We start from the raw sequence: 11,589 nt of genomic DNA on the forward strand, positions 1-11,589 counted from the left end.
CTAATTTATATAACGGAAAAGGGCCAAATATGCCCCAGTACTATCGAAAAAGGGTTAAATATACCCTTTATTATATTTTTGGTCCAAATATATCCCTACCGTTATACTTTGAGTTCAAATATACTCCTCCACAATTAAAGTTAACCCCAATCCTACATGACATTATTATTTTAATAAAATAATTATTATGTGATATGTCACCTCACTTACAAACTCAATTTTGGCCCTCTCCTCTCTATTTACTTCCACCCCACCTCCCCTTACTACTACCTTCCTTATGCCCTGGTTAATTAAATACTAAAGAATGACAATCAGATTAATCAAATCAAAAGTTCATATCACCGTTAAAAATAGTACTATAATAAAAGGAAGTCATAAATATACTAATATTAAGATCTTTTTTATAATCATGTCACGCTTTGTCCTTAATAAAATCAATCGAAAAAGATTGGCTCTCTATGAATAGATTGAGATAAAACATATACTGTGGGTTAAAATTTAGCAGCTCAAAGGTGAGTTTTTTGAGATCTTGAGTACCATTTTTTTTGTAATTATTGGCAGTTAAAGTGAAAATTTGGATGTGGGGTTCTAAGTTTTCACACATCTGTATTCACATGTGCTTTTGGCTATTCAAGAACTGAAAAATATTGCATCTTTTGCCCTGTAGATGGTGGGTTTTTCACATTTCTAGTAATTTTTACTTTTTTGGAGTGTTTCTGTTTCTGAAAAAGATTGAATCTTTTCCCCTGTACACATCATTCATCATGCCGAAAAAATAATAAACAATCGCAATGAAAGAGATGTCAAATGCATTATAAATAGAGGGACAACAAGTCAAAATCCAATTGATTTAAAGCCAAGACTTTAGCATTAATGTTGTGCATTTGAATTTTCAATGACTTAAGAATGGAAGGTCTTCTTCAGTCCTTGGTATATTTAATCAATGGTGGTGGGCATAAGGATGGTAGTAGTAGAGGAGGAGGTAGGGTTGAAGAAGATAGGGAGGGGAGGGGTAAAATTGGGTTTGTAAGTGAGGTAGCATGCCACATAATATTTATTTTATTAAAATAATAATGCCATGTAGGATTGGGTCAACTTTAACTGTGAAGGGGTATATTTGAACCCAAAGTATAACGAATAGTATATTTGACTCTTTTTCGATAGTACAGGGTATATTTGGCTCTTTTCCGTTTATATAATAATAATAATAATGTTTGGCTGATCTTAAAATCCTTTAAGAAATTATTTTTCTTTGAATTTTTTTATTTAAAATACTAAAAGCAGATGTTTATATGATTATAAAGCATTCGTTAAGAGTAAAACGAAAATTTTAAAGTTAGCTTATTTCTAAATTAAAAAGTGTGTTTTTTTAGACCGAATAAAAAAACATTACATTTACTCCTTCCGTCTTAGTAGCACCTTTTGCATTTTGAGATTTAAACAAGTCTTTCTTTGATCATGATTTTTTCATATGTCTTTTAAATATTTTAAAGTCCCAATTATTGGGACTTATAGTACATATTTTTTACGTCGTTTCGAAATATGTAAAATTTATGTCAAAAAACTTATAGATTTTTGTCCAAACACACAATACAAAAGTTAACAGATTTGACTCTCGAAATTCGAAATGTGTCACATAAATTGGGACAAAAGCAGTAAATCGAAACGAAAGAAGTATTATTTTTTATTTGTTTGACTTTTTTATTTTGACTTGTATTTATTACCAACCAAATAACAATACATGTCATGCAAGAGAGAGACTTTGCATGCTTGATTTTTTCATTTTTTGGACAAAGCCAAAATCAACCCCTTCCCCTTCACTCTTTATAAGGCTATCCATTTTCACTCCTTTCTCCATCTTCACTTCACAGAATCACTCCACAAGTGAAAAAAAATCAGGAAAATTTTCGCTTTCTTGAATTTTTTTTCCTTCTTTTTCTTCATAGCTATGGTTTTCGATAGGGATGTTGCTAGGTTTTCTGTTGGTGTTATTGGTTAGTTCTTCATACTTTTTAGGCTCCACAAACACAAACACACGCACACACACAAAAAAAACACCCAACAAAACATAAATACAGAAAAAGAGCTCATGAAGAATTGTTACCTTAATTTTTTTTTTAATGGAAGCTGATGTCTTTTTTTTGTTTTAAATTTTATTTTCAGGGAATGTCATTGCACTGATCTTGTTCTTATCACCCTTGTAAGCTTCAAGTCTCATGTTTTCTCCTTAACTTTCCTTTATTTAGTCTAGGAAAGAAGCTTTTAATTCATATAGAGTTTAAGTTATATACGCTTGGTATTGTAAAAGAAAATTATACTATCAGATCCCCTAAAAGATATTTACAGGTAAGTTTTTCTAAAAATGTGATGATATGATGGTATAAAAATTCTTAAGCTGATGGTATATATAACTTAAGCTCATTTTACTTCCTGTTTCATTTAATGTGAAGACGTTTGATTGAATACACGTACTTTTCAAAGAAAAGAGTAGATTTTCGGAACTTCTGATTTCTTATTTTCAAGATTATTTTGTTGATGAATTTTTTTTTATAATTTTTTTTTTCTTTTTCGGATTAACAGGCCAACTTTCATTCGTATATGGAAAAACAAGTCTGTGGAGCAATTTTCTCCAATTCCATACATAGCCACATTAGTCAATTGTGGGCTTTGGGTGTTGTACGGGCTCCCTTGGGTACAGCCACACAGTATCTTAGTTGTGACCATTAATGGGACCGGGCTTGGCATCGAGATCGTGTACCTAACGCTGTTTTTGTTGTACTCTGATCGTAAACAAAGGACGAAAGTTTTCTTCATCGTCCTCGGTGAGATTGTTTTTGTTGCTATACTTTCAGTTTGTGTTCTAACTTTTGTCCATGGAAACAAGAGAAGAGCAGCCATTGTTGGTAGTATTTGCATGGTGGGCAATATTTTGATGTATGCTGCTCCCTTGTCCGTCATGGTAAATAAATTTCTTCCTTTCTTGGTAAATATTGGATATATATATTTAAAAAATGACACCGCTTGTTATGCCTTTATTCATTTGTTCACTTGTTCAATTAATGTTGATACTGATAGAACAAAAATCGGGGTAAGCCACTAATGGCGAAGGGTGGTCAGTTATAAAAACTTATGGTCCCACCCTTCTAGGGATCGTAGCACATATCGAGAGCTTAGTGCTTCGGTTTTTTTTTTTTTTTTTTTTAATGTTAAAAAACCTTATCGTCAAGACATGAGAGCCACAGTCGGTGAAGAGTAGTCGGTTGAGAAATGATACTGTGTATATATGTCAAATTTTTTTTTTATATATATTAAATTTTGAATTTACTAAAATTGATTTCGCCGCTACTTGTCACACATTTAATTAAGACAACCTTATATTTTCTTTGGTTTTTTGGTTTAGGGAAGAAAAAGGAAAAGAAAACTAGAAAAAAGAGAATCATGAAAATGTCATTTCGAAACTAAAGTTTATATGGTGTTTTATTGCAGAAATTGGTGATCAAGACCAAAAGTGTGGAGTACATGCCTTTCTTCCTTTCTCTCTTCTCTTTTCTCAATGGTGTTAGTTGGACTGCCTATGCCCTCATCCGTTTTGACGCATACATTCTTGTGAGTATAGTACAAACAAATTGAATTTAATTTTATACATGTTTTCTTCTCTATTTTTTTTAGAGTGGATATACTTGCTATAATTGTTGGTGACCATTTTTTGGTGCCGAAAAAATTGACTTTCCGCGAATTGTATTTTTTGGGTAAGTAACACATAGTTCAATTACTTTATCGAGATAAAAAATATTTTTGCAGATATAAGTTAAGTCACTTTAATGAGACAAAATTAGTCTTACAACTTTAATGATATATAAGCAAAGCCTAGTGATGACCAAAGGTGGAATTAAGCATATATCATGTAGGATTATATGGGAATGATAACAAATAAATCATATATATAGTGTGCTCTATTTTGTGGCATATATGATATAACCAGGGCGAATTTAGGTAGGAAATTTAGGGCACGTGAACACATAGTCTCCGTAAAACTAGGTATTTTATGTATATAATTTTAAAAATTGGTATAATATCATCTGCTGGAACACATGCTACAAGAAGGTTAAATGGTTCCCTTGATTGAAGGTTGAATTATTTACTTAGACTAAGGATCAATTCCCACTTAACACATTTTTTCCTTCTTTTTTTAGTTGTGAACCCATGTTCTAAAAATCCTAGATTCGCCTCGGGATATAACATCTGTTTAGGTAAGATTCTTTTTACATTTATATTTTTGTCCTTATGTAAACAACCATTCTAAAAAAGAAAAAAAGGAACTTTTATTTTGATTCTTTGAGAGTAATTTTAGTATTGATAGCTCTAATGAAAGGTATTCTAATCAATCAAATAAGTTTGTGAAATATCTTACTTTTGAACTTTCTGGTTAATCAATTCGTACTATCTACTGACAGTGTAAAAGATAATGGATATTAGTACCTAAAAGTGAGATTATCTGTTTATCTGCTACAACATTTTAAAATATATAATAGTGTAAATGTTTTGTTAACGTAAGTACATATATAAGTTAATATCTTTTTCCTTTCTTCTGAAATCTTGTAATACTTTGTTGGAGTAGCCCAATACCTCTGTGTGTACGAGATGTATAGATTATGTATAATTATACTAAACTATACATATACTATACATATAGTATATATACATATACACTAATAGTATATATATTATGTATATTTCAGCCATGTTGGTAAACTAGTTGGCCGAACAGTACATATCCGTAACTTTACCTACTTTGTTTCAGGCACCTAATTCAATGGGAACTGTTCTTGGGCTGGCCCAATTGCTGCTTTATGCTACATATTACAAGTCCACTAACAGACAGATAGCGGAAAGAGAGGCCAAAGGAGAGGTGGTCATGGCTGAAAAGTCTGTTTCGGGCCGGGTGGCCCAAAAACCCAGAAATGATTCTAGAGTTTAAGTTTGTGGCCCTTGAAAGCCCATATAACTTTAGTATTTGATCTTATAGTCCAACTTTCATTGGACCTTTTGTTTTTCTTGACCCCTTCTAGCGCCCCCGTCCCCCCCGCCTAACCCACAACCCCAACCCCCAACCCCCCCGCGTGAAAAAGGCACCCTATCTACCCCTTTCAACATGTGATATGACAAAGATATATATATATCCTAAATGAAAAGTAAGCTGAAAATTCAGCAGTTTTCATTACAGAATTGTTGCTTTCTTCATATTTAAGATAATTATTCCCTATGGCTATATAATCGTTCGATTTCTCGAAATTTAAAGCCCGATTTTCTCCGTAACTTCTCCAATCCAAATGGCGCGAAGAAGTTTTCATATTTATACCTTGGGCGAGCGTACTTTATATCAATACAAACACATTATCTTAGTCAATACACACAGTTTATTAGTACAAATCACTACTCTTTTGTGACAATAGATGTGAACTTGACAAAAGCATACACGTCGTCGTAGTTTAAGCATACACGTCTGCTTTAAACTTTATAGTTTATAGCAGAAGATATAGTGAGTGAGCTTGTGCCCACTCACTACTAACATTGTGCATCCGTTCCTGCTTTTCGTTAATCAATGTTTACACGAAAATAATGTGTGATGATCCCAAATTAGACAATTGATAAATAAGTACATACTCTCAAGTCACTCAAGATTACAAAGCACTCAACATGAAAGGAAATTACAAATGAATGAAATACAATATTACTGTTATATTTATTAAGTATTTTAGAGTAGACATGGTTCTTCTCACATGATCATCACTGTTTGATGCATATGTATACATATATATACTTCATGTCTCTTAAATTTGAATGCAATGTTTACCTTTTCAATAATAATAGCTTGTCCTATGAAAGACGGAGCTAGAATTTGAAGCTTATGAATTGTCGATTCTAATTCTTTTAAGTTACTCGGTTCTAAATTAGTTATTTATACTTAATTTCTGAAGACAAATACAAATTTTCTACAAGAAATAATGGTTCAGTCGAACCCGTTAACCTGTATTCTAGCTTCTTCCGGACTCCTATACATCAGAAAGCACCTTAGTCTGACCAAAGGAGGACATAGCGTTGCGGCACCGAGGTCATCTGAACCCATTATTTTCAACGCGAAACATAAATTTATGTATAAGCATTCTTCAAAGTTGCAACAAATTGTAGGTCCGAACTCATAATCTTAAAAATACAACAGGTTCAATACTAAGAATCTTTGTAGAACCCATAGAACTTCATTTTTAAATCCGCCTCTGTCTAAAACAGAGACATAAAAGCTCAGAGTACTTTGCATATTAGATTATTCAAACGCATACTATCAAAGCAACCAGGTCAATCAAAATAAATTTGATAATGCAACAAAAAGCTCAACCGAATAAATCAAATAACATAAAAAGTTCTTATTGAACAGCTCTGCAAATGTAACAGATGCAAGTATTGTTGTCTTTTTTATTTCAGGCTAACTCTGAAATATTTTTAAAATACTAGAAATATTTTTGAAATACCAAATATCATACTTTCAATGGGTTTATACAATGGAAATCTATCGATTTCTTTCGGCATCGGTATTGTCCGTCGAAATGTATCTACGGTGTTTCTTTTGTGGTCGATAATGTCCGATGAAGTATCCGTTGTGCAGATGCGGAGCCAGGATTTGAAATTTATGGATTCGAAATTCTAATTTTTTAAAGTTATTGAGTAGTAAATTAATGATTTGTACATACTCAATGAATTTTTAAAAAAATTACAGGGTTTGGACCAAAGATACTGGGTTAGGCTGAACCCGTAAGTTGTATACTGGCTTCGCCCCCGGCGCTATTATTTAGATCTTGTATTTAACGGAGTAGGGATAAATATGACTTTTTTTTAGAGTACAAGGGCAAATATGACAATAAAATTTAATAACAAGGACAAATATGTTGAAAAAGTATATCAAAGGGCAAATGTAACTTATTTGTGAGAGTACAAGGGCAAATCTGACTCTTTTCTGAATATCTAATTGCGAATCCAATAATGAGTATCGATTCCGTGACATGTTCAGAACCATAAACTTTAAATTCTGACTTAATCATCCGAAAGCTGAACCTCGGAGGGCCAGAAGGATGACTGATGCAGCATAAATTCTTAATAAAATTGAGAACTGATGCTCTTAGTTTCTTATTGCTCTTAATTTGTTCTAGGTTCTATTCCTACTTTCATGTTTGAGCATAAAAAGAGGATAAACATGACAAACTCTTCACTTAAGAATCTTATCTTGTCTTTGAAAAACAAAGCAGAATGGAGAATATATTACATTAATATTCATGCAATCAGTATGTAATATTCTTGATACTGGCAAATCCGAAAACACTTCTAAAACACGGAAAAAGCATACATTCTTCCTAGTTGAGTTAGCAATCCAAGTAATTATTATAAACCACCACTTCCTTAATTTACTTTTTGAGAAATTATTTTTTACTACATATTCCTTTTGCCTCTTTATTCTTTTGTCCCAATATTTCTCTATTTTTTTGGGGTCCTGTTTCTCTACCTTAGTTTAGTGTTTTAAGTTGTAAACAGGTCATCGACTACTTTTGATAGTGGTACTTCACCTGTGTGTTAAAAAATAGTTGTTATTTCATTAAGATAAAAGCTAATCCAGTAATTAAAAAGAAAGCATGTTTTTCTCACCTCAAATTTAAAGCTCATTATAAGATTTTCTGTATATACATCCTTTTTTTCTTTTTTTCTTTTCAATTTACCATCTAATCCAAAAATAGAGTGGCTGCGACATACATCATGTCAGATGCGGAGCTAGGATTTTAATTTTATGGGTTATTAATTTTAGAAATGACAACTTATTCAGATCTGGATATATACATATTTAGTAAATCTTATATATAATACAGGGTTTATGCCAATATTTATTTAATTCTGCTGAATCTGTAAACTTTATTGTAGCTTCGCCCCTTTATCATGCATAATTTAGGACATATGCTTTGCAGAAAATGAGCATGCAGGTCCGGTCCAATCTTCATAAAATCTTGACTGTGTTTTTCCAAACAATGTTACTTTTTAAATTAATTCACCTGATATACAACGTGCAGAAAGTTAATTCCTTGGCTCAATTGTACATAGAAAATCATGTGATGCTTCCGTAGTGATTGTGTGAACCATATATCAACAGAAATATCGGGTTACCCAATTAATCAATGTACACTAGCTAGAGTGTGGGAATATAACTTGAAAACACGTTTGATTCGATGGAATACATATATGTATATATGGTTGGTACTGGATTTAATTAAAACCAGGGAGAATGTAGCCTTTTGACTATGGGTTCAGATGGATATGGGTTCATTTAAATTCATAACTTTTGATAATATAAATACATATGTAAAAATTCACTAAAATCTCAACAAACTTAGATCTGAACCCATAATTTAACAGTAGAATGAATTCAATGCGAAAAATCTTAAAAGTAAACCCTTTAAATTTAAATTTGAATCCACTTCTAAATTTAAAAGAAGACGGTGACTGACACCCCGCACCCTCAACCCCCAACAACCGTAAGGAAGGAGATATTTAGAGAATAGTTGGTTTGTTTTGCATCAAAACCTGTCAATTTGTGTTTGGCTTAAGCCCGTCCATCTCCTACAACACCTTATATTCCCTCATCTCCTTTTTAATTTAGTACTGTCAGCAGCCATTTAGGCTTGACCCCACCATCCAGGTTTTCATCCACCTTAATTAGTTATTCATTGTGTCTCAATTCATGCGATATTCGAACTTAAGAGAATCAAATTTTCAAATTTTGACATTGAATTGGGACATAAATTTTTAAGTTTTCTTGAAATAAAATTTACATGTTGAAATTTACATAAAAAATATTATAAGTCACAATAATTGATAAATTTAAAATACTTAAAAGACATAAAAAATAGCAATCAAAGAGAAACTCGTTCGAGTCTCGAAATCTGAAAGCTAGTGTCACATAAATTGAGACGGAAGGAGTATATAATATATTCCATCAGCAGTTAGATCGATACCATTCCTTCCTAAAGGGGTTCTTTTTCTATTTTCTTTTAAAGAAACAACATAGATAATGTATTGATGCATTGGTGAGAATAATTAATTGGGAATATATTTCAAACTAGGAGTTTTGTTGCTTTACTTAAATCCATTTCTTGAGAAATTGGAACTTAAGGAAAAGATGCCTAGTGTTGGGGGAATATTTTGCAAATGGAGATAAGTTTTAGTACTAATTTTATTCCCTCTCCCTTCTCTTTATAAATGTGTTATAGCTAGCTAGAATTCGATCTACATATATACCTGAATATAATAGGAACCTATGGTTAACTTACTCGAGAAACTATTTGGCTCTTTTGTCTCCACCAACACTAGTTATCATTTCTTTCACTATCATCCTCTTCATCATCATCACCAAGGTGTCAACAAACACAACATGACTAAGGCTCGCCCACTTTCTTTACAGGTTTCAAATTAATTCACTTAATCCGTCGCTAAGTTGCTCGTAGCTATCTTTTTTCTTGATAAATTGTCGCTGCTAAATAGAATTAGCGACGAATTTTGCCGTTTAGCTACAGAATTTATCCGTCGTTAATTCTTGTTTCTTTAGTAGTGATTATTAATGCTATTCCTTCCAACAGAAGATTAATTAATTTATGCAACCTTATAGATTCATTTTTTGAATATTTGCAGACGGTAGAACTCAAAGTAAGGATGTGTTGCAGTGGGTGCGAGAGAGTTGTCAAAGATGCTATCTTCAAGCTTAGAGGTACTAAAATAAAATAAAATAAAAATTATTGAAGTAAATAAATGCTACAGTCAGACCTAATTACCATCCTCTATAGTCTATACTAACATTTCACTATAACAATCATGCTTTCAGTATCTTTCATCTTTATGTTATATTATATATTTTTTATAACAACATTTTGCTGTAGTAATCAAAAGATATCATAACAAAAGATGCTGATATAGAGAGGTTTGACAGTACTTCTACATATATGTGCATGCAGGGGTGGAATCGGTGGAGGTGGAGTTGGAGTTGGAGAAGGTGACAGTGGTGGGATATGTGGAACAGAACAAGGTGCTAAAGGCGGTAAGGAGGCATGGGAAGAGAGCGGAATTCTGGCCAAACCCGAACCCACCGCTATACTTCACATCCTCAAAGAACTACTTCAAAGATATGACAAGTGACTACAGGGACAGCTACAACTACTGGAGGCATGGATATAATATTGCTGACAAACATGGCACTCTTCATGTTACTCATCGAGGAGATGACAAAGTCAGCAACCTCTTTAACGATGATAACGTCAATGCCTGCTGCCTCATGTGATGTTACCCATATATACAGTCAAACTTCTCTATAGCAACGTCGTTTGTTAGGATATTTTTTGACCGATGTAACGAAATGTTGTTATAGAGAACATATAATATAACATATATAACATGAAAATCGGTTTTCAGAGAAAACTTAGCCGTTATAGTGAAATGTTGTTATAGAATATGACTGTTATATAGAGGTCTGATCGTAGAAAGAAGGAATATTCATTGATAAAATCATTTTTTATACATGTTGTGGGATTCCTCCAAATATTCATTGATTGTTGCAGAGTAGGTGACATCTTTTTGCCGTAAAAGCTGGGGTGATTAATCGTATTTTGTTATGTATTTTGCATGAAATTAATGATAATTTAATGAAAATCAGATATATTCGTGCAAAACACAAACATAGAGACTAGTTCAATTAAAATATAAGAATCTGGAAGTTCTCCTAGTTCTATTGGACTTTGAAACGGGGAACTAGTTTAAGTTTGTTTGGGCTGTCTAGTTGGAGTTTATTTTGGAGCTTTTAATACATTTAGGCCTAAAATAATTACAGTCGCTAGTCAATATACATTAATTATATATTATGTGTGTGTATATATTACAATTAATATATATAAAAGATATATATATATTTGTTGCCTATTATTTTAGTGTGCGGTTTTACCGTGTAAAAATTCCTTTATTTTGACACGTCGGTTGCCATGGCCCACCTTATACCCGGTGACACAACCATGCACTCCGTTTTAATTTTATAGCCTGTGTGGCCAAATTCTCGGGCAATTCACAAGAATGCCCTTATTTTGGGGTAGTCTTTAATTTTTGTCCTTCGCCTAATACCGTGAGGTTTGGTTCGAACCCCGACTCAGTCAAAAAAAAGATATTCGCAAGGTAGAGTTTTATAGTAAACTTAGGCCTATTCGAGCCAAAGTTAGGCCTGCAGGCAGAATTTTTCCTGCTTCAGACAGAGTTTCAAACTCTACCTTAATGTAGAGTTTTGGACGAAACTCTGTGCCTTCAAAATTCTGCCTAAAGGCATAGTTTCTGCGCCTTCAAAACTCTGTCTTGCGAATCCAAATTTTACCTAACAATTTTTTTAAAATTTTTTGACTGTGCGGGATTCGAAACCGGAACCTCATGATATTGGGCGAAGGACAAAAATTAAAGACCACCAATTTGAGGGACAAAAATTAAAGACCACTGCATTTGAAGGACACTCCGCACAAAAAAACG

General features: G+C 32.8%; 2 protein-coding genes across 2 annotated transcripts; both read left to right on the plus strand.

Annotated features, from left to right (window-relative positions):
- Positions 1-1,837: 1,837 nt before the first annotated feature.
- Positions 1,838-5,226, plus strand: LOC132634745 (bidirectional sugar transporter SWEET4-like). The gene is made up of 5 exons (XM_060350785.1): positions 1,838-1,994; positions 2,164-2,200; positions 2,581-2,959; positions 3,487-3,606; positions 4,802-5,226. Exons 1-5 carry the CDS (start codon positions 1,949-1,951, stop codon positions 4,976-4,978), a joined length of 759 nt encoding a protein of 252 aa, XP_060206768.1. The 5' UTR covers positions 1,838-1,948; the 3' UTR covers positions 4,979-5,226.
- Positions 5,227-9,320: 4,094 nt separating this feature from the next.
- LOC132638039 (heavy metal-associated isoprenylated plant protein 30-like) lies at positions 9,321-10,624 on the plus strand. Its single transcript, XM_060355031.1, has 3 exons — positions 9,321-9,496; positions 9,724-9,799; positions 10,044-10,624. The coding sequence occupies exons 1-3, from the start codon at positions 9,353-9,355 to the stop codon at positions 10,364-10,366; spliced, it is 543 nt and encodes a 180-aa protein (XP_060211014.1). The 5' UTR covers positions 9,321-9,352; the 3' UTR covers positions 10,367-10,624.
- The last annotated feature ends 965 nt before the right edge of the window (positions 10,625-11,589 follow it).

This window comes from Lycium barbarum, chromosome 4, assembly GCF_019175385.1.
Source record: "Lycium barbarum isolate Lr01 chromosome 4, ASM1917538v2, whole genome shotgun sequence".
Taxonomy (NCBI): domain Eukaryota; kingdom Viridiplantae; phylum Streptophyta; class Magnoliopsida; order Solanales; family Solanaceae; genus Lycium; species Lycium barbarum.

What these genes read in the sequence shown, in the direction of transcription:
- LOC132634745 (XM_060350785.1), top strand. Translation starts at nt 1,949, where the DNA reads ATGGTTTTCGATAGGGATGTTGCTAGGTTTTCTGTTGGTGTTATTG. An exon ending in CTGCTCCCTTGTCCGTCATG is followed by an intron (nt 2,960 to 3,486) that starts GTAAATAAATTT and finishes GTTTTATTGCAG; the next exon opens with AAATTGGTGATCAAGACCAA. An exon ending in GTTTTGACGCATACATTCTT is followed by an intron (nt 3,607 to 4,801) that starts GTGAGTATAGTA and finishes ACTTTGTTTCAG; the next exon opens with GCACCTAATTCAATGGGAAC.
- LOC132638039 (XM_060355031.1), top strand. Translation starts at nt 9,353, where the DNA reads ATGGTTAACTTACTCGAGAAACTATTTGGCTCTTTTGTCTCCACCAAC. An exon ending in CTCGCCCACTTTCTTTACAG is followed by an intron (nt 9,497 to 9,723) that starts GTTTCAAATTAA and finishes GAATATTTGCAG; the next exon opens with ACGGTAGAACTCAAAGTAAG. An exon ending in TGCTATCTTCAAGCTTAGAG is followed by an intron (nt 9,800 to 10,043) that starts GTACTAAAATAA and finishes ATGTGCATGCAG; the next exon opens with GGGTGGAATCGGTGGAGGTG.